The sequence below is a fragment of the Bufo bufo genome, chromosome 9 (genome assembly GCF_905171765.1).
Source record: "Bufo bufo chromosome 9, aBufBuf1.1, whole genome shotgun sequence".
NCBI lineage: Eukaryota > Metazoa > Chordata > Amphibia > Anura > Bufonidae > Bufo > Bufo bufo.
In genome coordinates this window covers 206539838-206564275 of record NC_053397.1, presented here as the reverse complement: position 1 = coordinate 206564275, position 24438 = coordinate 206539838, and the positions used below count along the sequence as shown (strand labels likewise).

Below are 24438 nucleotides of genomic sequence, written 5' to 3'. Positions count from 1 at the left end.
AGCTATGTATGTTTAAGGGGCCAGTACGGCGCTGCTAGGATGGAGCAGCACAGCGCCTGTGTGCTGCCATAAAGGCTCCACGGGGCGACGTACATAAGATACTCTCTCTCCTAGATGAGAGGGACCCCCCCAGTGATCACAAGAACAGGGACACCGTACCCCCTGCAATGAACGAAGCAGGCAGTTGGGGATGTGTGTGGCCACTACATTTATTTCTATAGGAATTCCGGAAATAGCTGAGCGCTGTACTCCGCTATGTCCAGAATTCCTATAGAAAAATTAATTGAGCAGCCACGCGCATGCACGCCCTGCCGCTCCGTTTTTTTAAGGGGGACTGCAGGGGGTACTGGACCCCAGTTCTCATGATTGGTGGGGGTCCCAGTAGAACCCCCACTAATCTAATAGTTATCCCCTATCCTGTGGACCGGAAACGACCGGAAAAATCACTTTAATAGGACAATGTATATAAGCTGTACATGCGTCAGTTGCGAAAAAATATGCTTAATGGGGTTGTTCGAGATTTTGATATTAATGGCACAGGATAAAAGCCCCAGAACTCTAGTAGGAGCAGGTCAGTGACAGCCGTGGACCCCGATGAGAAATAAGAAGGGGTTTATTACCGCTTCTTCCTTCTCCTTTCCTCGGTTCTTAACACTCAATGAGCGCTAGGCAGTGAATGGAGGAAGCGGCAGTGGACCAGGAGATTACAGGATTGTCAGGTGTTTTGGGAGGCAGAGCAGAGCTGCAGGGTATTAGCAGACCCTGATCAGCTATGTCTGTGTTAAAAGGGGCATGTCCACAGCTTAGGGGTTTCAATATTTGGGAGTTGGCAACCCATGCTAAACCATAGGCTCTGTAACCTTGTGTAGGGAGGAGGAGTAGATAAGCCGTGAGCATCGCTTATTGTTTTATCTCTACAAAGGTGATATCTGCCATGGTAATCCTGCCTGTGATGATAACGAGATGACTGCTCAAAAAGAAGTGGCCGCCTATTATTAGACCTAGCAGCCAGTGCAAAAAATATAGTATCATCAAAAAGTCTTGCTTAACAGCAAAACTTGGTTTAAGTACTGGGTCATTTTCCGATGACACATTCCCTTTAAAGGGGTCCCACCGCTGCGACCCGCACCTAAATCGAGAACGGAGCCCCGCAAGTGAAGGAGAGCGCACTGCGCATGTGCAGCCGCCCTCCATTTATTTTCTATGGGGCCGGCGAAAATAGCTAAGCACCCCATAAAAATTTATGGGAGAGGGGGCCGCGCATGCGCGGTATGCTCTCATTCTCTCCTTTGGGGAGCCAGCTTGGTGGTAGCCGGACCGCAGTCCTCCAGCCATCAGCTTGCGGGGCTCTGTTTTCGATATAGGTGCGGGTCCCAGTGCCGATATGCCCCCATTGTCCATGATGAGACAACCCCTTTAAGTGTTACACATACAGCATTAAAGAGGAGCTGTCACTACTCCTGACATGTCTGTTTTAGTAACTTCTTTCATCCTCCATGTAATAACAATTCTGGATCATCTATTCGTATGACTGTATGTTGTGCCATTCCTCTGTTATTTGTACTAGAAGTATATAAATTAATTTCCAGCAGTCTGCAGTAAGGGTACAGATGGGTGTTACCAGTTGGGGATGTGTCCCTGCACAGTCTGACATTATACAATCAGTGCTACTGGTGTCAGACTGCGCAGGGACACACCCACAACTGGTAACACCCATCTGTGCCCTTACTGCAGACTGCTGGGAATTAATTTATATACTTCAAGTACAAATAACAAAGGAATGGCACAACATACAGTCATAAGAATAGATGCTCCAGAATTGTTATTACAAGGGGGATGCAAGCAGTTAATAAAACGGACATGTCAGGAGTGATGACTGGCACCGAAAAAAATCATTTGCTACATGCAAAAGCTTAAAGGGATTTTGCCATCATATACAATGGGGGCATATTGCTAGGATATGCCCCCATTGTCTGATAGGTGCAGGACCCGCACCTACAACAAAAATGGAGGGGGGAAATTAATTGAGGGCGCACTGCACATGCGCATCCGGCCTCCATTCATTTCAATTGGGCCGCTGAAAATTTCCGTCTGCCCCATAGAAATGAATGGGAGCAGGGGCCGCGCGTGCGCAGTGCGCTCCCATTCACTTGTATGGGAGCAGCGGGGAGCAGCGCTTGGTGGTGGACAGACCGTTCTCCTTGTAGGTGCGGGTGCCACCTCTGGGACTCGCACCTATCAGACAATGGAAGTATATCGTAGTGATATGCCCCCCATTGTATGTGATGGAATACCCCTTTAAAGGCCCGTTTTCCATCATCCACACATTGGCAATGTGCTGACAGAAGCAAATACATGGAGCCATTACGGCAACCAGGACTGGGGCTCAGTGTACAGGTGCAGGCAGCACATTCGCTCTCAGCGGTAATCAATAATACATTTCTGTGTCTCTCTAAGTGATGGCGGAGGAACGTGCGACGCTCATTAGACGATTTGCACTTCTTAAACTCAGCAAAAATTTTCCATTCGTAGAACATGACACATCAAAGCAGCAAAACGCATCGGCAAGACATGTTAAACTAAATCGAGGGGGGGGGGGGGAGCAAATAGAGTCAGGACCATATATATTTGGACACTGACACACAATTAGTTTTTATTACCTGTTTACTAAAACATATTTAAGTTATAGTTATATAATGGACATGGACATAAAGTCCAGACTTTGAGCTTTCATTTGAGGGTATCCACATTAACATTGGATGAAGGGTTTAGGATAGGGTTGAGCGAACTTGACCGAACTTCACCTCAAACCCGGACCCCATTAAAGTCAATCAGGACCCGAACTTCACTTTATTATTTTCCGTTATAACATACATGGTTATACCGGAAAATAATAGCATTCTTAAAACAGAATGCTAAATAAAATGTCTATTGAGGGGTTAAAAATAAAAACTCACCTCATCCACTTGATCGCGCAGCCGGTATCAGCAGGTGCGGAAGAAAAGAAGATATCGACTGCGCGATCAAGTGGATGAGGTGAGTTATTTTTATTTTTTAACCCCTCAATAGACATTTTATTTAGCATTCTGTTTTAAAAATGCTATTATTTTACGTTATAACCAGGAAAATAATAAAATCACCCGAACTTCAGTGAAAAAGTCCGGGTTCGGATCTGGGTACCCAAACTCGCAAAGTTCGGTACAAACCCGAACTTAGCATTTCGGGTTCGCTCAACTGTAGTTTAGGAGTTTCAGCTCGTTTACATTTGGCTCCCTGTTTTTAAAACCAAAAGTAATTGGACAATTGACTCAAAGGCTGTGTTGAAGGAATCGCCCACACCTGTCCATTATTATTTCATTCTCATTAAGCACATAAAAGGCCTGGAGTTGATTTGAGGTGCGGTGCTTGCATTTTGAAGATTTTGCTGAGAAGTAAACATGCGGTCACAGAAGCTCTCCATGCAGGTGAAACAAGTCGTCCTTTGCCCTTTAAAAAAACTATTATATATCGTACTATTGCATTTCCCTTGTTTGGCACCGTCTCCAATTAGCCCCAGGAAAGGACACCTACAAAGAGAGACTTGGAGGACCTGGCACATCTGTGCAGAACATGGTCATCTCAATGGAAAACGTGTAATGCTCCATTTGTCTTTGGGAGGTGCTGTAGGGGAACTGAACACTTGCTGTCAGACACAGATTATTCCTGACTGATGATGGTCCGGGTAGAAGGACAATGTGGGAACATCTTGTTTTCACACTACTCTCTTAAAGGTCCCATCACACATGCCAAACGTGACCAGAGGCCCCAGTCCACCAGATGGAGGACATTTCTTTTAAGCTTTTTTTGATGCGGGTGTGAACATACCCTTAGATTCCACATATTACAGCAAGACTGAGTCCAAGGAACTGAAATATTAGGGCAAATATCCCGAACCCAGCACAAATTATCGCCCGTCAAGACTCAAGGACTAATAGGCTGAGGACAACAGGGCTCTGTGACCGGATGATTTTGCAACTTGTTAACGTCTAGAAGGCGATTTCCCAAGAGAAACCAGACATATTAACACTCAATGGTTGATTAATTCCATTCAAGCGTCCACTACTTACCGTATGTACAATGATGTCTACCCGCCACGTGAAGCCTAATGATACTGTACCACCGCCAACTGATGCCCGATTCAGCCTTGCCAATGAAAGTGTTACTTCTGTATACATTCGCTAAAAGCCGGAGTGCTCTTACCACATTACTATTATCCTGTTACATAATTCATGGGCAATTGCCTAAATTCTAAAGGTGCATTTCCTCCTGCTTAACTCTTGCCGCTACTTTCCATTAAAAAGCATTTGCTGAAAACATAAAGCTGCCAAACCACGTACCGTACGACGACTACTGCATAAACGTGCCTGTTAAAGGGCATCTGTCAGCAGTTCTGTACCTATGACACTGGCTGACCTGTTACATGTGCACTTGGCAGCTGAAGGCATCTGTGTTGGTCCCATGTTCATATGTGCCTGTATTACCGAGAACAATGATGTTTTAATATATGCAAATGAGCCTCTAGGAGCAACAGAGCGAGGCATAATGACGCTTTCACTACCTGGCCCTGTCAATCAGAACGGAGAGGGTGCAGCATTTAGGCCCCTTCACACGGGCAAGATTTCCGCGCGGGTGCAATGCATGAGGTAAACGCATTGCACCCGCACTGAATCCGGACCCATTCATTTCTATGGGGCTGTTCACATGAGCGGTGATTTTCACGCATCACTTGTGCGTTGCGTGAAAATCGCAGCATGCTCCTCTTTGTGCGTTTTTCACGTAACGCAGGCCCCATAGAAATGAATGGGGTTGCGTGAAAATTGCAACCAAGTGCGGATGCGGTGCGATTTTCACGCACGGTTGCTAGGAGACGATCGGGATGGGGACCCGATCTTTATTATTTTCCCTTATAACAGGGTTATAAGGGAAAATAATAGCATTCTGAATACAGAATGCATAGTAAAATAGCGCTGGAGGGGTTAAAATGGTGATGGATCATGTGACGGACCATGTGATGAACGTAGTGACGTCATCAAAGGTCCTATTCCTCACAAAAGAAGACAGAAGAGATGCCGGCTGCGTGAACAAGTGGACTAAGGTGAGTTAAATTATTATTATTTTTTTTAACCCCTCCAGCCCTATTGTACTATGCAGTCTGTATTCAGAATGCTAATATTTTCCCTTATAACTATGTTATAAGGGAAAATAATACAATCTACACAACTTTGAACCCAGACCTGAAATTCTGTGAAGAAGTTCAGGTCTGGGTACCACATTCAGTTTTTTATCACGCGCGTGCAAAACGCATTGCACCCGTGCGATAAAAACTGAACAACGGAACGCAATCGCAGTCAAAACTGACTGCAATTACGTACCTACTCGCGCAGGTTTGCCGCAATGCATCGGGACGCATCCGGACCTAATCCGGACACGCTCGTCTGCAAGGGGCCTTACAGAGAGAGTTGAGGCTCTAGGAGTAAAGGCAACGCCCCCGTTGCTCCTAGAGGCTCATTTGCATATATTAAAACATCATTTTTCTCAGCAATGCGGACACTTATGAACATGGGACCAACAAAGATGCCTTCAGCCGCCAAGCGCACATATAACAGGTCAGCCAATTTCATAGGGACAAAACTGCTGACAGATGCCCTTTAAAGGGGCTGTTTGGGATTAGGAAAAAGTTTGCTATTTATTCAAAAACAGCGCCACTCATCTCTAGTACTACAGCTCTGCCCCTTTAGATGCAGTACCATAAATGGCCAAGGGGCAAGAGTGGCACTGTTTCTGGATAACCCCTTTTAAGGTCCCTTTCACACGAGCGAGTTTTCTGCGCGGGTGCAATGCATGAAGTGAACACATAGCACCCGCACTGAATCCTGACCCATTCATTTCAATGGGTCTGTGCACATGAGCGTTGTTTTTCACGCATCACTTCTGCGTTTCATGAAAATCGCAGCATGTTCTATATTCTGCGTTTTTCACGCAGCCCTGGCCCCATAGAAGTGAATGGGACTGCGTGAATAACGCATTGCATCCGGAGGCAAGTGCAGATGCGATGCGTTTTTCACTGATGGTTGCTATGAGATGTTGTTTGTAAACCTTTAGTTTTTTATCACGCGCGTGAAAAACGCATCAAAACGCATTGCGCTAGACTGGAAAAAACTGAACGCAATCGCAGACAAAACTGACTGAACTTGCTTGCAAAATGGTGCGAGTTTCACTGAACGCATCCGGACCTAATTCGTATCGTTAGTGTGAAAGGGGCCTCACTCTTTTAACCTTATGCGAACCTTATGTCATGTGACTATTTGTTATGACGTTATGACGCCGTGGCCAATGATTGGCTGCGGTGATCTCAAACTAGATGTTGACATTGGTGGAGCCCATCGGAGCATCACAGGCCTGGAGGAGAAGAAGCGGGGAACAAGTACAGGGAAGCAGGTAAGTCATCTTCCATATCCAGGTCCCCCCCCCCCCTAGTCCCCATTCTTGTACAAGCCCTTTAAAGAGGTTATCAACACTCAAATATTGATGACCTATCCATCAATGTTAGATCGGTGGGGGTCCAATTTCCGGCACTGCTGATCAGATGTCGGGGACCACTGTGTTCAGGTGAACGCGGCGGCCTCCTCCTATACCTGTGGCATCGGGTCCAAAGGTTAATGGGGCTGAGCTGCAATACGAAGCCCAGCCACTATTCAATGTAGGCCTCATGCACACGACCGTTGTTGTGTTCCGTTCCGCAAAATGGGGTTCCGTTGTTCCGTGATCCGTTTCCGTTTTTGTTTCCGTGTGTCTTCCTTTATTTTTGGAGGATCACCAGACATGAAGGAAAGTAAAAAAAAAGTCTAAGTCAAGTTTGCCATGCAAAGGAAAAAAACGGACGCGGATGACAATCTTGTGTGCCTCTGCGTTTTTTCACGGTCCCATTGACTTGAATTGGTCCGCGAAAAAAATAGGACAGGTTATATTTTTTTGACAGACTGGAACCACGGATCACGGACGCGGATGACAAACGGTGCATTAGCCGAGTTTTCAACGGACCCATTGAAAGTCAATGGGTCCGCCGAAAATCACGAAAAACGAAACAACGGGCACGGAATAAAACAACGGTCGTGTGCATGAGGCCGTAAGGTGCTGTGCCTGGTTTACAATGAAGAGACCACAAAAAGACAGGTATCATTGTGATCAGCAGGATCAACCCTGATTGTATGTCTAGTTTAATAGGGCTGATCCTGCTGACGGGTGCTCTTTAAGGCCCCCACTATATATATATATATATCTGATTGACCACAAATGCATTATATGATCACCACTCAATGTGTAGGTTATCGAGACGCTGATGTGTCCATAACGGTTGTCACCCGGCTTTCTTCAGACCCTGCGTGTTTTTTACATCACTGTCACATGTGTCACACGTGTAATATAAAACAATATCAGATAAACCATAGGGAACCCCCCACTCATTTCATGGGTGCACTACACCGACCTATGTACTGTAATAAGGATATAAAGTCACAGCAAAACGACACAAAACACACAGTCCACAATAACGTGGCGGCTGCAATGAGCAGATCACAGCGCACATCCGACCTCAAGAGCAGCCAAAAGGGTCAATGCCCCCGGCTGCAGCACAAATCAGAGGCCACCAATGGCGGTCAGCTCTCATTCCCGTCACTCCAGGGATTATGTTCAAGGCGCGAGCTGAAGCCATAGCAACAAATTTGCACTAAACAGATCAAAACTCTAAGCAGATGGGTGTCCATGGTCGAGAACAAACTTTGCCCCTCGAGGTGACGTTACCATTAACCCTATCATGCCAGAAGGAAATGATTCTTCGCCAAAATTTATTTTAACATAAAAAAAAAAATATATAAAAAATTTCATTGGGACAATAATCATCTCCAACCTGCTGTTTGCAGGCCTCAATACGAGCACCGGCCAACAACGTGAGCATGATCCCTAACTGACAACTCAGGAAGAGCTGGAGACGTGACCACCGCCACGAGCCACTATTCTCCTCCTCTATTGACAACCCAGAGACAATGACGTTCTGAGCGAAATTGTTTAAAGAAAACCTGTCACCCCCCCCCCCGTAGGAAGCGGTAAAGAGGGGCATGTCTGTAAATACTTCTATGAAAGAAATATATATTTTGGAGCACCCTTTCTTAGACTTCTGAGTTGTACTGTTCCTCTGTTATTCATCCTGGAAATGTGACAACTGTATATCACCATTCTCCCTGTCCCTTAGGATGGCAATACAACTGAATTCAGGAGGGCACCTGCGGCCACTGGTCTGACGCAGCGACGCTCCTACATTAAATAATGCCGAGAGCATCAGATCGTTATATACTCAGCTGGCGGCCCCCTGGGCATCGGCCGACCAGGGAATTTACCTGTAGGGTCTATACAGTCCACCCCGATGAACACTGAATAACCAATCCATTTAGAATGAGCCACGTGGCCGGGCCCGCACAGCCGAAGTACCCAGCCACCCCCGTCTGGCCATACCCGAACCTCTGACGTTTCGACAGAGCTTGCATTAGCTGCCGTTTCTCCACTGACGACCAGGGCTGCACCTGACTTAATCACTGGGTAATTAGGGTTTCATTTCCTAAAACTGAGATCCGTGACCGCTCCCTAAAGGCTCCTCAACTTTACAAATGAGCCCTCATGACGACTACAGTCAGACGTGGATTTTCCAGTTTATCCTCCATTCACCAATCAAATGAAAAGTGAGACCTGCAAATACAAATAAAACCAATGCAAATCAAACTGCTACAGTCCTATCGATAGCAATGCAAACCGCACAAGCCACAAGCCGACACACAAGGAAACCAGCGCTAGACCGTGTGGACTGTGCATAGGAAACAAAGAAAGCTGTTAGTAGAAGTGCAACGTAATCGTTACATTGTTAGGGCCGGGAATACATTGTTTCCTGACAACTGCAAAGGTTCAACAGTAGCCGTACCGACTGATGACAACCACACAGAATAAACGAAAACAGTAAATGTAGAACTGAAATGAAAGGGATATCACATAGCAACATAGCATTTAAAACTGAAAAAAAGACATCCGTCCATCCAGTTAGTGCCTCTTGCGAACGGCTGTTGTGGTTCTGTTCCGTTCCGTGCACTGGGGACCACAATTTGCAGTCCCCAATGGACGGGCAACGGGACGGATCCAGACCCATTGAACTTGAATGGATCCGTGAGCCGTGCGTTCCGCAAAAAGATAGAACAAGTTCTATTTTTTTGCATAACGGAAGCACGGATCGGAACCCAACAGAAGCACTCCGTAGTGCTTCCGTTGGGTTCCGTTCCGTGTTTCCGTTCCGCCCTATGCCCCTTTTGATGCCACCCATTATCTTATTATCTTGTCAGCAACTGCCTGACACTGTTTTTTACTGCTTAATATTATCACATTAAACATTCATTGGGGGTCATTTATTAAGAAGCCTATGCCCGTTTTTGGAGTAAAAAAAAGTTGTATGACCCCATTGTGATTTTACCAAATCCTCGCCAGTTGGCAGTGGCGGAGCATGGGACATAGGAAAAAAAAAAAACTAAGGAAAGTAACTTTGCATACCAGTGCAGTTTTTATGGTATTTAAAGCCTGTAGAAACCTGGTTGGCAACCCCTGAGATCCCCATAATGGCCACCATTAATGGTTGTCACCACACATATGTTACCTAAGCATATTTGCAAACAGCCCTGATTTTTGACAATCCTATGACTCGGCCTGTTAAAGGGGCGAGGTCCTAAAGTGGGTGTTTAATGGGTAATCCAGATTATTTTGGGTGTTCTCAGTTGATTCCGGGCTTAAATGTCCCAAGTTTAATTTTATAAAGTAGTTGGTAAGTAGGCTACCAAGTTAAAGGGGTTGGCCACCGAACAACATTTACCACCTATCCGCAGGAATGTGTTGTTCGAGGTCCACCCCATCTTGAGCGAAGGTTCCGTCATGAGCCTCCCTTGTAGATTCTAGCCAAAAATAGACACCTCATACCGCTATATTTTGTATGCTAGGATTGTAGATAGGCAATGGACCCCTTTATAATCAATGGGATCTGTCCGGTGGCGGTGGTCATCTGGCGAGTCCGTTTTCTGTTCCTATACCGGAGGAGAAAAGCGGCAGATGTGAACTTAGCCTAAGAAAGGGGTGACGAGAAAGACCTGACCCAAGAGGAGATCTCTAGACTTTACTTACAGGGAAACACTCTCTGAGTTGGTCACATTCGGATATTACTGAAATGTGATGCCAGAACATAATGGTGCCCAGATCTTCTGGTTCACGTCATCTAAAAGCCTTCTAATGGGTTTCAGCTCACTCAACCATCCGGCCAAGATGTCTATAAAAGGAGTGAATCCGAGGAGCATTCAGGCTTTTAGGACCAACTGGCAACAAATCACTGCATGTAATGGGCCCCAACAGGCTTCCAATTCCGACCAGCATCTAATCGGAGGCTATTACAGAGGGACCAAAAGTCTACCTCAAGGTGCGCCCTGGAATACAAGGTCTCGGATCCGGCAAGTCCTTCTCAATATGCTGCCCATGCGTATTACGTATCCTTGGAGCTTACAGAGATTTGCCTTAATTGCCACCTTCGGAGGCAATTTTTTGACGATTGCATGTTACTCATTTTTGGCTAAAAATCTTTTTTTCAATCGGCCTTTATTAAAAAATATTGAGCTGTTCTAGGTCATAAACACTTATTTGAGCCACATTCTTATTAGTAAGATAAGAACTGAGCTATAATGAGTGTTTATAATGTCAGAGAGCTGAGATCAGGAGTCCGTCAGCTCCTGGTCTGACGGAAAAGACAAAAAATCCACAGAGTGCTACTAGAGCATCTCAGTTCTGTACGGAAAAAAGGACTCCATATTTTTAATAAAGACCAATTAAAAAATTATTTTGAGCTCAACATAAGTACAATGCAATCATAAAAAAAAATTGCCCCCAAAGGTGTACATAGCCTTTAAGAGGGTTACCAAGCAAAGACAACCCCTTTCAAAAATTAAGCAGGCATGGCTCTTCTAACCCCCAGTGATGAGCCGATATTTCCAGGGGAAATGCAATAGACGGTGACTATTCATACAATGCATGGATGCCCCTGACCCACCAGACTGGTGGCACACAAGGGTGGGTCCCTGGCAAGGCATCATATACTATGTTCATTGCCATTAGATCACGGTCGTCTACCTGACCTTTGATTTCAGGATAAACCTTTCTCGAGAGAGAGAGAAATCGATCACCGAGTAGGAATTTTCTGGCTGATGGCCAATGTTTTCTCTAATATAGACCAAGTCATTTCAAAAGGGAAACTAGCTTCTTAAAGGAGCTGTCCAGCAATCCTCAAGATAGGTCATCAATATCAGATCCAAGGGGGTACGACCACCAGCACACTCACCAACAGTGGACGGAGCTAGAAGCGGACAGATCCTTATATTGTGTAGCGGCCGCGGCGGCAAGCTGCAGCTCGGCTCCTATCCGTGCGCCGCCATTTTGTCCAGCATTTTTGAAGGCATCTACCAGGTCAGCACTGTCCTGACAGCGTTATCTGAAACAAGTCCTAACCTACCTTTAGAAAATGTTTCTAAGGCCATCTATACATTGCTAGTACGACTTGTGTGAACATTTTATAAGCTATGTCAGAGCCTCCAGCTATATACAAAGGTCCCCATCATCCCCAGACAATGTACAGTAACCAGAGACATATCTAGAGGCTATGACAGTCTACTCGCTGTGTTACGGTCCTTGATTTTTTAACAGTAAACCACTGAAAATGCCACCTACATGATTGAAGGCATGCTGTAGATTCAAGCCCCCCATGTGTCTAAGTATTAGGTATCTTGGTGGTCCATCGCTCGATTCACTTGCATGGGACTGACCGGGCGCTGTCCTATCGTAGTCAATGAGTTGAACCGGCATGCGGGAAAATGCTCCATTCAGAGAGAAATTCAGGGGCCTCCCTTTCTAAGGATCATTGGGAGTCCCCCCTAAATCCAATATTTATCACATTCTGTGGCTCATAATCAACAATTACACTGCCATGAGAGGGGCCAGCACTAGTGGTATGTTGGCCCCTGGATGACACAGTCACAGTTGGCTCTTTGTCTACCTCACCGTTGGTTTCACAAACGTATAGCGTGTCTACCCAGAGTCACATGGGCACCACCAAGCCCGATAGGCCGTATCATGTGCCCGGAGCAGACCCCAGTTCTGGTCACTGTCCATCTTAGAGGGTTCCTTGGTTTCCATTAAAGGTTTTTTTTTAACTGATGACCTATTCCAGGGATCAGCGACCTCCGGCACTCCAGCTGTTCTGAAACTACAACTCCCAGAATCCTCCTTTCACTACTATGGGAATTACAAGAACAGCCAAGTAAGTGTGCATGTTGAGAGTTGTAGTTTCACAGCAGCTGGAGTGCCAAAGGTTGCCGATCTCCGATCTATCCTCTGTATAGGTCATCAGTATCTGATCAGTGGGGGTCCGCTGATCAGCTGTTTGAGAAGGCACCGGCACTCCTGTAGGCGCCGCAGCCTTCTCGCAGCATAGCCTAAGGCCTCTTGCACACTAATGTGCGGTCAACAATGCACGGGCACCGACCGTGGGTCAGCCGCATGTGGATCGCGACCCCATTCACTTGAATAGGGTCCGCGATCCGTCTGTTCCGCAAAAAGATAGGACAGGTTCTATCTTTTTGCGGAACGAAACCCCACGAAAGCACTCCGTAGTGCTTCTGTTCCGTGGTTCCGTTCCGCACCGCATCTCCGGATTTGCGGACCCATTAAAGTGAATGGGTCCGCATCTGTGAAGCTGAATGCACACGGCTGGTGTCCCGTGTATTGTGGACCTGTCGTATGCGGGCCACAATACGGCCACGGGGGGCAAGAGGCCTAGGGTAGTGACATCACGTTCAATGGTCACGTGGCCTTCAAGTGAATAGGTCTGAGCTGCGATACCAAGTACAACCACTATACAATGTTCTGCGCTGTGCTTACTGGAGCGCCATCTTAAACAGTTGATCGGGGGAGGTCTTGGAGGTCGGACCCCCACCGATCAGATACTGATGACCTATCCAGACAACAGGTCATCAGTAGTAATAAAGTCTAGGAAAACCCTGGGATTCTATCTGCAGCACCTGCATGGATTTCTGTAAACCCCATTCAAATGAATGGGACAAGTCTGCTGAGTGTGATTTTGCCTTAAAATCTCACTTCATCTCATATACCTGTCTCCAAAGCGGAACCTGAGTTGAACGTCTTGGGCCGCGGCCATATCGCAGCAGCGTTGATGGATGGGAGCGCCTATATTAACACACCCAGACCTCAGATATCTCAGTTCCAGGACCAGATTATTGAAAGAGGCGGCACTTTAGGTCTTCGTTTTAATGGAAACCAGAGGACCCCTTTAATTCATTCGCACACACGGCTCGACAAACACGGGACCGGGCCACGGAATCTGGACCACGGGACTTACGCAGTGACTTCTATCACTCGTCTGCAGCCTCCACACACAAGATATATGTAACACACAATACAACCGCGACGCAAGGGCGCCATATACGCTATCGCTGGCCATAGTTTTCTGCCATTCCCATCTTGTCGCAGAGCCACCTGACTCCGTATTAGTCAGTGCCGCCATAGGAGGAGGTAATGCCCATTGAAAGTGATGTCGTAAAGTTGAGCGGTGTGACGCTGGCCGTCAATGATGACATTTTGGAAGCCGTAAGTCGGGCATCGTGTGATGCTAATCGTATGTGAATTGCATATCATACATAGATCGATGCAGTGAAAGAAGCAAATATAATGCAATGGTGGTAATAGCACATAAAACAGTAGCACAAAAAAAAAGCATAAAAAAGCAATACTACAGCATACCAGAGCCATGCAATGCAATGATCTATAGATACCAATGGACTCCATAGGATTAGGGATAGAGCTGCTACAAACAGATCCAGGATGCTGCCTGCTCCTGTGCTGAGTGATGCTGATTCATGCTGCCCTCACCCCTCTGCCCCTTGCACCCCCCCTGCTGGAAGGTAGGTGAGGGAGCAGGGTACTTACCGGCTCCTAAGCGGATCAGGCCGGAGGAGGATGGGGATCCCTGTCCCTGGTGCTGGGGGGGCTCTCACTGCCCCTGCTAGCTCCGGACACTGGAGGTTACCGCAAAGCGAGACTGTACCACTGCCTCCCCCGGGGGGGGGGGGGTGAGATGGAGATACGAGGAGACCGACACCTCCTGGGAAGACACGGGCTGTCGTTCTGTGAAGACTTTCCTATTAAATAGTCATGGAAATATTTTGCGATCCGGTCCGTGAGTTCGTCTTCTGTAAAAAATAAATAAAAAAAATAGGCCACCCCTATTACCGTGTCGCAGATGGTACTGTCCGTGAGTCAGTCAGAGCTTGGAACGCAAACACTGCTCCTAGCAACAGAGAGAAGGGGGGGGGGGGCGGGGGGTGATTGTCACCTGTGTGATGTCACCGTGTGACGTCACCGCACAGGTGTACTCTTACCTGTCTGTACAGGGTATATAAGAGCCATGAACAGACCTCCCAAGTGTCTTTCTTTTGGAGGGACAGTACCTGTGGTTGACCCATCAATGTCCATCTTTTTTGATCTGAGGTGTAGAGTTTCATGATCACATTTGCATTTATTGATCCAGAAAGGGTTTGGCTGCTCCCCGTCTGCCTATCGATATCAGCGCCCTCCTGGTATATTATTTCATTATTTGATGCCATTAGAATTTTAGACATTTCTATACTTAGATCATTTTTGCGCCATTTTGTAAGAGAAAACTGTATTTCGGGGAAAAATCTTTAATCTTTCACACGATGAAACATAAGTGTCAATTTTTTAGAAAAGTCCAAAAAGTTGGGAGGTATGGGTTAAAATAGCTGGTGGCTATTCAGGACAAAGGAAACATGTTTTAAAGGGGTCATCCGACCCCTATAATGTCCCGTCCCCCCCCCCCCCCTAATGCTGGGAACCCTCATATAGATTATACTTACCCCGCTCCCCGACACCCACGTCGCTCCTGATGCCCGCACGGCCGCCACTGCATTTCCCCTTCGCATGGATGAAAAAATCTGGCGTCAGGGAGATGCAGCGGCGGCCGTGCGGGCATCAGGAGCGACGCGGGTGTCGGGGAGCGGGGTAAGTATAACCTATATGAGGGGCCCGGACATTGGGGGGGTCATTATAGGGGTTGGATAAAGTGATCAAAGAAACCGTGAAAGCAGTTTTTATGGTCGTGGCACCAAAGTGTTGGTTTTCAGGCTGCAGCTAAAGCGCCATGTGGGGGAGGCAATGCATAGCTACTGTGACGCCAAATAGGGCATCAGATCCGCCACCGAACAGGAATAATAAACCTCTTTATGTAAACGCAGTATATATATTTATATATCGTCTACATAGTATGGGGCGGAAAACACAGAGTCAGCCATAGGTCCCCCCATAACAGAGCCAGAGAGACAGTCCGAGGGTCTTCATACCAAAACCAGCAACAATAACCCCATAAGAGAGATAGAAGGCCCCATAACAGAACCAGAGGGCCCCGCCAAAGAGCCAGTCCATGCCCCCCCCCCCCCCCTCATAAGGCTGGGCAAAATACCCCCATAAGGGTATATTCACATGCGGCAGATTTGTAGACATTTCTGCAACTGTCCCATTTATTATCAGAAAGCCTTTAGCAGGGACTGAGACACAGTGCAACAACCTATCATTGCCACTAGATGGCGGTAATCACATTTCACTGGCTGCACCTCAATGCATAGATATGTCTATTTCATGTTCTAGATGTGCATAAAGAATATTCTTAGGCTACTTTCACACTTGCGGCAGAGAGTGATCCGGCAGGCAGTTCCGTCGCAAAACGTATGCCAACTTATGGCATTAGTAAGACTGATCAGGATCCTTATCAGTCTTAAAAATGCCTGATCAGTCAAAAAAAATGCATTGAAATGCCGGATCCGTCTTTCCGATGTCATCTGGCATTATTTTTTTTTCACCTTTTCTTTTCGCAGACCGGAAGGACGGATCCGGCACTAATAATGTCCTATGGAAAAAAATGCCGGATCCGGCATTCAGGCAAGTCTTCCGTTTTTTTCCCCGGAGATAAAACCGTAGCATGCTACGGTTTTCTCTTTTGCCTGAACAGTCAAAAAGACTGAACTGAAGACATCCTGATGCATCCTGAACGGATTACTCTCCATTCAGAAAGCATGGGGATAAAACTGATCAGTTCTTTTCCGGCATTGAGCCCTTTTGAGTGCAGGAAAAGAAAAACGCTAGTGTGAAAGTATCTTTACAAAAAGTCTAAATATTAATCGTCCCATCTGTACCAGTCAGCATATCTTCACACGACCCATTTTATTAAGAAGACGCACTGGTCGTCGAAGGCGTATTTGGTTCAAAAACGTATCCCCTATTGTCCTACCGTGTAAGGACTAAGCACTCGTTACCTTCTGTGTCGCCCCTATCTTCTCATAGATTGTAAGCTCTTGTGAGCAGGGCCTTCATTCCTCTTGTTCTAATTGTTGACTTGTTCATGTTATTTATGACTCTGTACACGAACCTATAAATCACAGAAAAAATGCACCAAACGGATATGCCACTGACTATACTGGCTAGTCATGAATGCAGATATTAAAAGCTGAGACTTTCGCCAATATATTCCTGTCAGGAAAATATCGGAGCCCATCATTGCACCACGTCACGGTCACTCAGCATGGCAAAGGGTCCTACCACTACGCTACCTATGGTGTGAACACGGTCTGAAGGCGATGTAATCCAGCTCGCAGCCAGGCTTCCACACAAACGCCTAGCAGGACAACTAGTGCAATGTGAACAAAGCCAAGACTGCAAGCCACGCCCATATCAGACCCTGTGATGGAGGTCACCAGGTGCAAAAGAGTGTTTGAATGCCAGGTAACGGCACATACACTACATATAAAACAAGACAAAAACACAGAAATATAGTGGCAATACTGGAGGAGCGGCTCAACCCCTAACACTGTAGCGTGTTTTATATTGGGGGAGCAGCCCCACCGCATGTGGACCGCAGCATACGACTATCCCCAGCAAAAAATGCATACGGTGGAGGATGTCTGCGCGGTCCACATGCACCACAAGAGCATCCTACACAAAACGGAGCATTGTGCGGATGTAAATACAATCATATAAATCACAGAAAAAATGCACCAAACGGATATGCCACTGACTATACTGGCTAGTCATGAATGCAGATATTAAAAGCTGAGACTTTCGCCAATATATTCCTGTCAGGAAAATATCGGAGCCCATCATTGCACCACGTCACGGTCACTCAGCATGGCAAAGGGTCCTACCACTACGCTACCTATGGTGTGAACACGGTCTGAAGGCGATGTAATCCAGCTCGCAGCCAGGCTTCCACACAAACGCCTAGCAGGACAACTAGTGCAATGTGAACAAAGCCAAGACTGCAAGCCACGCCCATATCAGACCCTGTGATGGAGGTCACCAGGTGCAAAAGAGTGTTTGAATGCCAGGTAACGGCACATACACTACATATAAAACAAGACAAAAACACAGAAATATAGTGGCAATACTGGAGGAGCGGCTCAACCCCTAACACTGTAGCGTGTTTTATATTGGGGGAGCAGCCCCACCGCATGTGGACCGCAGCATACGACTATCCCCAGCAAAAAATGCATACGGTGGAGGATGTCTGCGCGGTCCACATGCACCACAAGAGCATCCTACACAAAACGGAGCATTGTGCGGATGTAAATACAATCATATAAATCACAGAAAAAATGCACCAAACGGATATGCCACTGACTATACTGGCTAGTCATGAATGCAGATATTAAAAGCTGAGACTTTCGCCAATATATTCCTGTCAGGAAAATATCGGAGCCCATCATTGCACCACGTCACGGTCACTCAGCATGGCAAAGGGTCCTACCACTACGCTACCTATGGTGTGAACACGGTCTGAAGGCGATGTAATCCAGCTCGCAGCCAGGCTTCCACACAAACGCCTAGCAGGACAACTAGTGCAATGTGAACAAAGCCAAGACTGCAAGCCACGCCCATATCAGACCCTGTGATGGAGGTCACCAGGTGCAAAAGAGTGTTTGAATGCCAGGTAACGGCACATACACTACATATAAAACAAGACAAAAACACAGAAATATAGTGGCAATACTGGAGGAGCGGCTCAACCCCTAACACTGTAGCGTGTTTTATATTGGGGGAGCAGCCCCACCGCATGTGGACCGCAGCATACGACTATCCCCAGCAAAAAATGCATACGGTGGAGGATGTCTGCGCGGTCCACATGCACCACAAGAGCATCCTACACAAAACGGAGCATTGTGCGGATGTAAATACAATCATATAAATCACAGAAAAAATGCACCAAACGGATATGCCACTGACTATACTGGCTAGTCATGAATGCAGATATTAAAAGCTGAGACTTTCGCCAATATATTCCTGTCAGGAAAATATCGGAGCCCATCATTGCACCACGTCACGGTCACTCAGCATGGCAAAGGGTCCTACCACTACGCTACCTATGGTGTGAACACGGTCTGAAGGCGATGTAATCCAGCTCGCAGCCAGGCTTCCACACAAACGCCTAGCAGGACAACTAGTGCAATGTGAACAAAGCCAAGACTGCAAGCCACGCCCATATCAGACCCTGTGATGGAGGTCACCAGGTGCAAAAGAGTGTTTGAATGCCAGGTAACGGCACATACACTACATATAAAACAAGACAAAAACACAGAAATATAGTGGCAATACTGGAGGAGCGGCTCAACCCCTAACACTGTAGCGTGTTTTATATTGGGGGAGCAGCCCCACCGCATGTGGACCGCAGCATACGACTATCCCCAGCAAAAAATGCATACGGTGGAGGATGTCTGCGCGGTCCACATGCACCACAAGAGCATCCTACACAAAACGGAGCATTGTGCGGATGTAAATACAATCATATAAATCACAGAAAAAATGCACCAAACGGATATGCCACTGACTATACTGGCTAGTCATGAATGCAGATATTAAAAGCTGAGACTTTCGCCAATATATTCCTGTCAGGAAAATATCGGAGCCCATCATTGCACCACGTCACGGTCACTCAGCATGGCAAAGGGTCCTACCACTACGCTACCTATGGTGTGAACACGGTCTGAAGGCGATGTAATCCAGCTCGCAGCCAGGCTTCCACACAAACGCCTAGCAGGACAACTAGTGCAATGTGAACAAAGCCAAGACTGCAAGCCACGCCCATATCAGACCCTGTGATGGAGGTCACCAGGTGCAAAAGAGTGTTTGAATGCCAGGTAACGGCACATACACTACATATAAAACAAGACAAAAACACAGAAATATAGTGGCAATACTGGAGGAGCGGCTCAACCCCTAACACTGTAGCGTGTTTTATATTGGGGGAGCAGCCCCACCGCATGTGGACCGCAGCATACGACTATCCCCAGCAAAAAATGCATACGGTGGAGGATGTCTGCGCGGTCCACATGCACCACAAGAGCATCCTACACAAAACGGAGCATTGTGCGGATGTAAATACAATCATATAAATCACAGAAAAAATGCACCAAACGGATATGCCACTGACTATACTGGCTAGTCATGAATGCAGATATTAAAAGCTGAGACTTTCGCCAATATATTCCTGTCAGGAAAATATCGGAGCCCATCATTGCACCACGTCACGGTCACTCAGCATGGCAAAGGGTCCTACCACTACGCTACCTATGGTGTGAACACGGTCTGAAGGCGATGTAATCCAGCTCGCAGCCAGGCTTCCACACAAACGCCTAGCAGGACAACTAGTGCAATGTGAACAAAGCCAAGACTGCAAGCCACGCCCATATCAGACCCTGTGATGGAGGTCACCAGGTGCAAAAGAGTGTTTGAATGCCAGGTAACGGCACATACACTACATATAAAACAAGACAAAAACACAGAAATATAGTGGCAATACTGGAGGAGCGGCTCAACCCCTAACACTGTAGCGTGTTTTATATTGGGGGAGCAGCCCCACCGCATGTGGACCGCAGCATACGACTATCCCCAGCAAAAAATGCATACGGTGGAGGATGTCTGCGCGGTCCACATGCACCACAAGAGCATCCTACACAAAACGGAGCATTGTGCGGATGTAAATACAATCATATAAATCACAGAAAAAATGCACCAAACGGATATGCCACTGACTATACTGGCTAGTCATGAATGCAGATATTAAAAGCTGAGACTTTCGCCAATATATTCCTGTCAGGAAAATATCGGAGCCCATCATTGCACCACGTCACGGTCACTCAGCATGGCAAAGGGTCCTACCACTACGCTACCTATGGTGTGAACACGGTCTGAAGGCGATGTAATCCAGCTCGCAGCCAGGCTTCCACACAAACGCCTAGCAGGACAACTAGTGCAATGTGAACAAAGCCAAGACTGCAAGCCACGCCCATATCAGACCCTGTGATGGAGGTCACCAGGTGCAAAAGAGTGTTTGAATGCCAGGTAACGGCACATACACTACATATAAAACAAGACAAAAACACAGAAATATAGTGGCAATACTGGAGGAGCGGCTCAACCCCTAACACTGTAGCGTGTTTTATATTGGGGGAGCAGCCCCACCGCATGTGGACCGCAGCATACGACTATCCCCAGCAAAAAATGCATACGGTGGAGGATGTCTGCGCGGTCCACATGCACCACAAGAGCATCCTACACAAAACGGAGCATTGTGCGGATGTAAATACAATCATATAAATCACAGAAAAAATGCACCAAACGGATATGCCACTGACTATACTGGCTAGTCATGAATGCAGATATTAAAAGCTGAGACTTTCGCCAATATATTCCTGTCAGGAAAATATCGGAGCCCATCATTGCACCACGTCACGGTCACTCAGCATGGCAAAGGGTCCTACCACTACGCTACCTATGGTGTGAACACGGTCTGAAGGCGATGTAATCCAGCTCGCAGCCAGGCTTCCACACAAACGCCTAGCAGGACAACTAGTGCAATGTGAACAAAGCCAAGACTGCAAGCCACGCCCATATCAGACCCTGTGATGGAGGTCACCAGGTGCAAAAGAGTGTTTGAATGCCAGGTAACGGCACATACACTACATATAAAACAAGACAAAAACACAGAAATATAGTGGCAATACTGGAGGAGCGGCTCAACCCCTAACACTGTAGCGTGTTTTATATTGGGGGAGCAGCCCCACCGCATGTGGACCGCAGCATACGACTATCCCCAGCAAAAAATGCATACGGTGGAGGATGTCTGCGCGGTCCACATGCACCACAAGAGCATCCTACACAAGACGGAGCATTGTGCGGATGTAAATACAATCATATAAATCACAGAAAAAATGCACCAAACGGATATGCCACTGACTATACTGGCTAGTCATGAATGCAGATATTAAAAGCTGAGACTTTCGCCAATATATTCCTGTCAGGAAAATATCGGAGCCCATCATTGCACCACGTCACGGTCACTCAGCATGGCAAAGGGTCCTACCACTACGCTACCTATGGTGTGAACACGGTCTGAAGGCGATGTAATCCAGCTCGCAGCCAGGCTTCCACACAAACGCCTAGCAGGACAACTAGTGCAATGTGAACAAAGCCAAGACTGCAAGCCACGCCCATATCAGACCCTGTGATGGAGGTCACCAGGTGCAAAAGAGTGTTTGAATGCCAGGTAACGGCACATACACTACATATAAAACAAGACAAAAACACAGAAATATAGTGGCAATACTGGAGGAGCGGCTCAACCCCTAACACTGTAGCGTGTTTTATATTGGGGGAGCAGCCCCACCGCATGTGGACCGCAGCATACGACTATCCCCAGCAAAAAATGCATACGGTGGAGGATGTCTGCGCGGTCCACATGCACCACAAGAGCATCCTACACAAAACGGAGCATTGTGCGGATGTAAATACAATCATATAAATCACAGAAAAAATGCACCAAACGGATATGCCACTGACTATACTGGCTAGTCATGAATGCAGATATTAAAAGCTGAGACTTTCGCCAATATATTCCTGTCAGGAAAATATCGGAGCCCATCATTGCACCACGTCACGGTCACTCAGCATGGCAAAGGGTCCTACCACTACGCTACCTATGGTGTGAACACGGTCTGAAGGCGATGTAATCCAGCTCGCAGCCAGGCTTCCACACAAACGCCTAGCAGGACAACTAGTGCAATGTGAACAAAGCCAAGACTGCAAGCCACGCCCATATCAGACCCTGTGATGGAGGTCACCAGGTGCAAAAGAGTGTTTGAATGCCAGGTAACGGCACATACACTACATATAAAACAAGACAAAAACACAGAAATATAGTGGCAATACTGGAGGAGCGGCTCAACCCCTAACACTGTAGCGTGTTTTATATTGGGGGAGCAGCCCCACCGCATGTGGACCGCAGCATACGACTATGTACACGAACCCCCTGATTGTAAAGCGCAGCGGAATAATATTGGCGATGTATTAATAAAGATTATTATTATTATTATCCTTCACTTGATGCAACATTATGTGAAAATTTTGGAGCATTTTCACGTCACATTCTGATGGCCATCCCATTAGTCCATGTGGACCACTGTCTTTATTCATCAATATAAGACAGAAATAGTCACAAAAAGTATTTGGAGATAAAAGAGCAAAACTCCCTCTCATTCATTGTGGAAAATGCGGAGCGCCACGTGCCACTGATGTGAGAGGCGAATGTTGGTTACGTAGGGTCACGAGGACGGACCGACATGCTACAGTGGAGCAGCTCACTGCCAAAATGACCCAGGGGGCTACCAGATGTGTGTCTAACACAACAGTTCGGTGACCCTATTGCCTGAGGGGCTCCGAAGCAGACGGGCGGTCCCTGCACCTCTGCTAATGAAGTTGCATCAGCAGAAAAGACTCCAATTTTTCGTGGCAGTATCAGAATCGGACCCTCTCTGATTGTCTTCTCCAATGAGTCACGTCTTCTTGCCTCATTGAACGGATGGACGTTGGCGTGTCAGGAGAGAAACATCAGCGAACAAACACCCTGCAACCATTGCTGGAAGAACACAAGCTGGTGGTGGCAGCGTTATGGTCTGGGAAAGGTTTTCTTGGCATTCTCTGGGCCCACTCATCCGTGTGGAAGGCATTCCTAGCAGATTACGTACACCCATACACGCTGATTGTGTTCCCTGTGGAGGATGTGATCTTCCAGCGAGACAATACGACATGCCACATGGCTAGAAATGTCCGACATTGGTTGGAAGAGCATGACCAAGACTTCCAAGTACTACCCTGGCCCCCTAATTCCCTAGACTTGAACCCAACTGATCATCTGTGGGACCACCTCGGTGGTCGTGTTTGCTCTATGGATCCTCCATCTCTATCCAGTAGATGTTGGATGCACTGCGGTCAGCATGGCTCCAGATACCTGTGACAACCTACCAGGACCTTACTGAGTCACCCCCAGCCCGTCTAGTTACTTCACACGCTGGTAAATCAGCATCTTAGCCGGTGGTCATAATAATGTGACTCCACTGTGTGTTTATAAATAAATAAGATTATTAATTGCTTATTATACAACATTGGTAACTGAAGTTTATTGGAAAAAAAAAAAAAACATGACCAGCACTGTGACATCATCACCACGGAATGTTGTGTAACGATGACCTCACAAGGTGGTTGAAGAACACTGAGGTGACAACACTGATGTCAGTCATTTCTTGCGAGATTTCCGAGAAGACCCATTGAAGCCTTTGAAGATGGAGTCAAGTCCTGGATGATCCTTTCATGATGAACACTAGAATAGGACCATGGGAGTGGCTGTGCGGTTGGTGCGGCTCCTTCTGTTCGTGTTGCGAAAATGTTTGTAGTTTTCGTTGCCCTCGATGCTCTTGCTGCAGCTGCAAATGCACCTGCGTGCCCCTCCTGTGCCCGACGGACGAGGACCGCTTAAAGGTGGAAGAGGTCAGTGGTGCCGACTACATCCATGAGAAGAGGGTGGTCAAGGCCAGAATCAGGAAGGACACGAGAACTAAAGCCGCGCTGAGAAGATTAGGCGGATTCATTGTCGGCATTTTCCTTACCACCGTCTATGCGCTGATTGTCCTCTTTATTAAAAATTACAACCTATGGTTTTGCCTGACGACTACCGTCACCTTGGGATTGTTCCTGAGCCTCGGCATGGCCTTTTCCCTAAGAGTCCGAATCACCGTGCTTCTTATGCTGCCACAGATATTCTCAGGTAAGAAGATTAGAATATTTCAGTTTATTGTATTATATACTGTACATTGCTTCTTGTATACATTAGATAGAGATGAGCGAATTTCATCTTTTGAAATT

General features: G+C 46.9%; 2 protein-coding genes across 6 annotated transcripts in view; one reads left to right on the top strand and one right to left on the bottom strand.

Moving 5' to 3' along the window:
- TTLL7 (tubulin tyrosine ligase like 7) overlaps positions 1-14163 on the bottom strand; it is a 200738-nt gene extending 186575 nt beyond the window's left edge. For all 5 annotated transcript variants that reach the window (XM_040407953.1, XM_040407954.1, XM_040407955.1 and 2 more), the window contains exon 1: positions 14107-14163. The gene's annotated coding sequence lies outside the window, so the exon portion shown is untranslated. The remainder of the gene's footprint in view (positions 1-14106) is intronic.
- DCST2 (DC-STAMP domain containing 2) overlaps positions 6401-24438 on the top strand; it is a 31445-nt gene continuing 13407 nt past the window's right edge. The window contains exons 1-2 of the mRNA XM_040408820.1: positions 6401-6477; positions 24000-24340. Of these exons, the coding sequence (XP_040264754.1) occupies positions 6401-6477; positions 24000-24340 (418 nt within the window). The remainder of the gene's footprint in view (positions 6478-23999; positions 24341-24438) is intronic.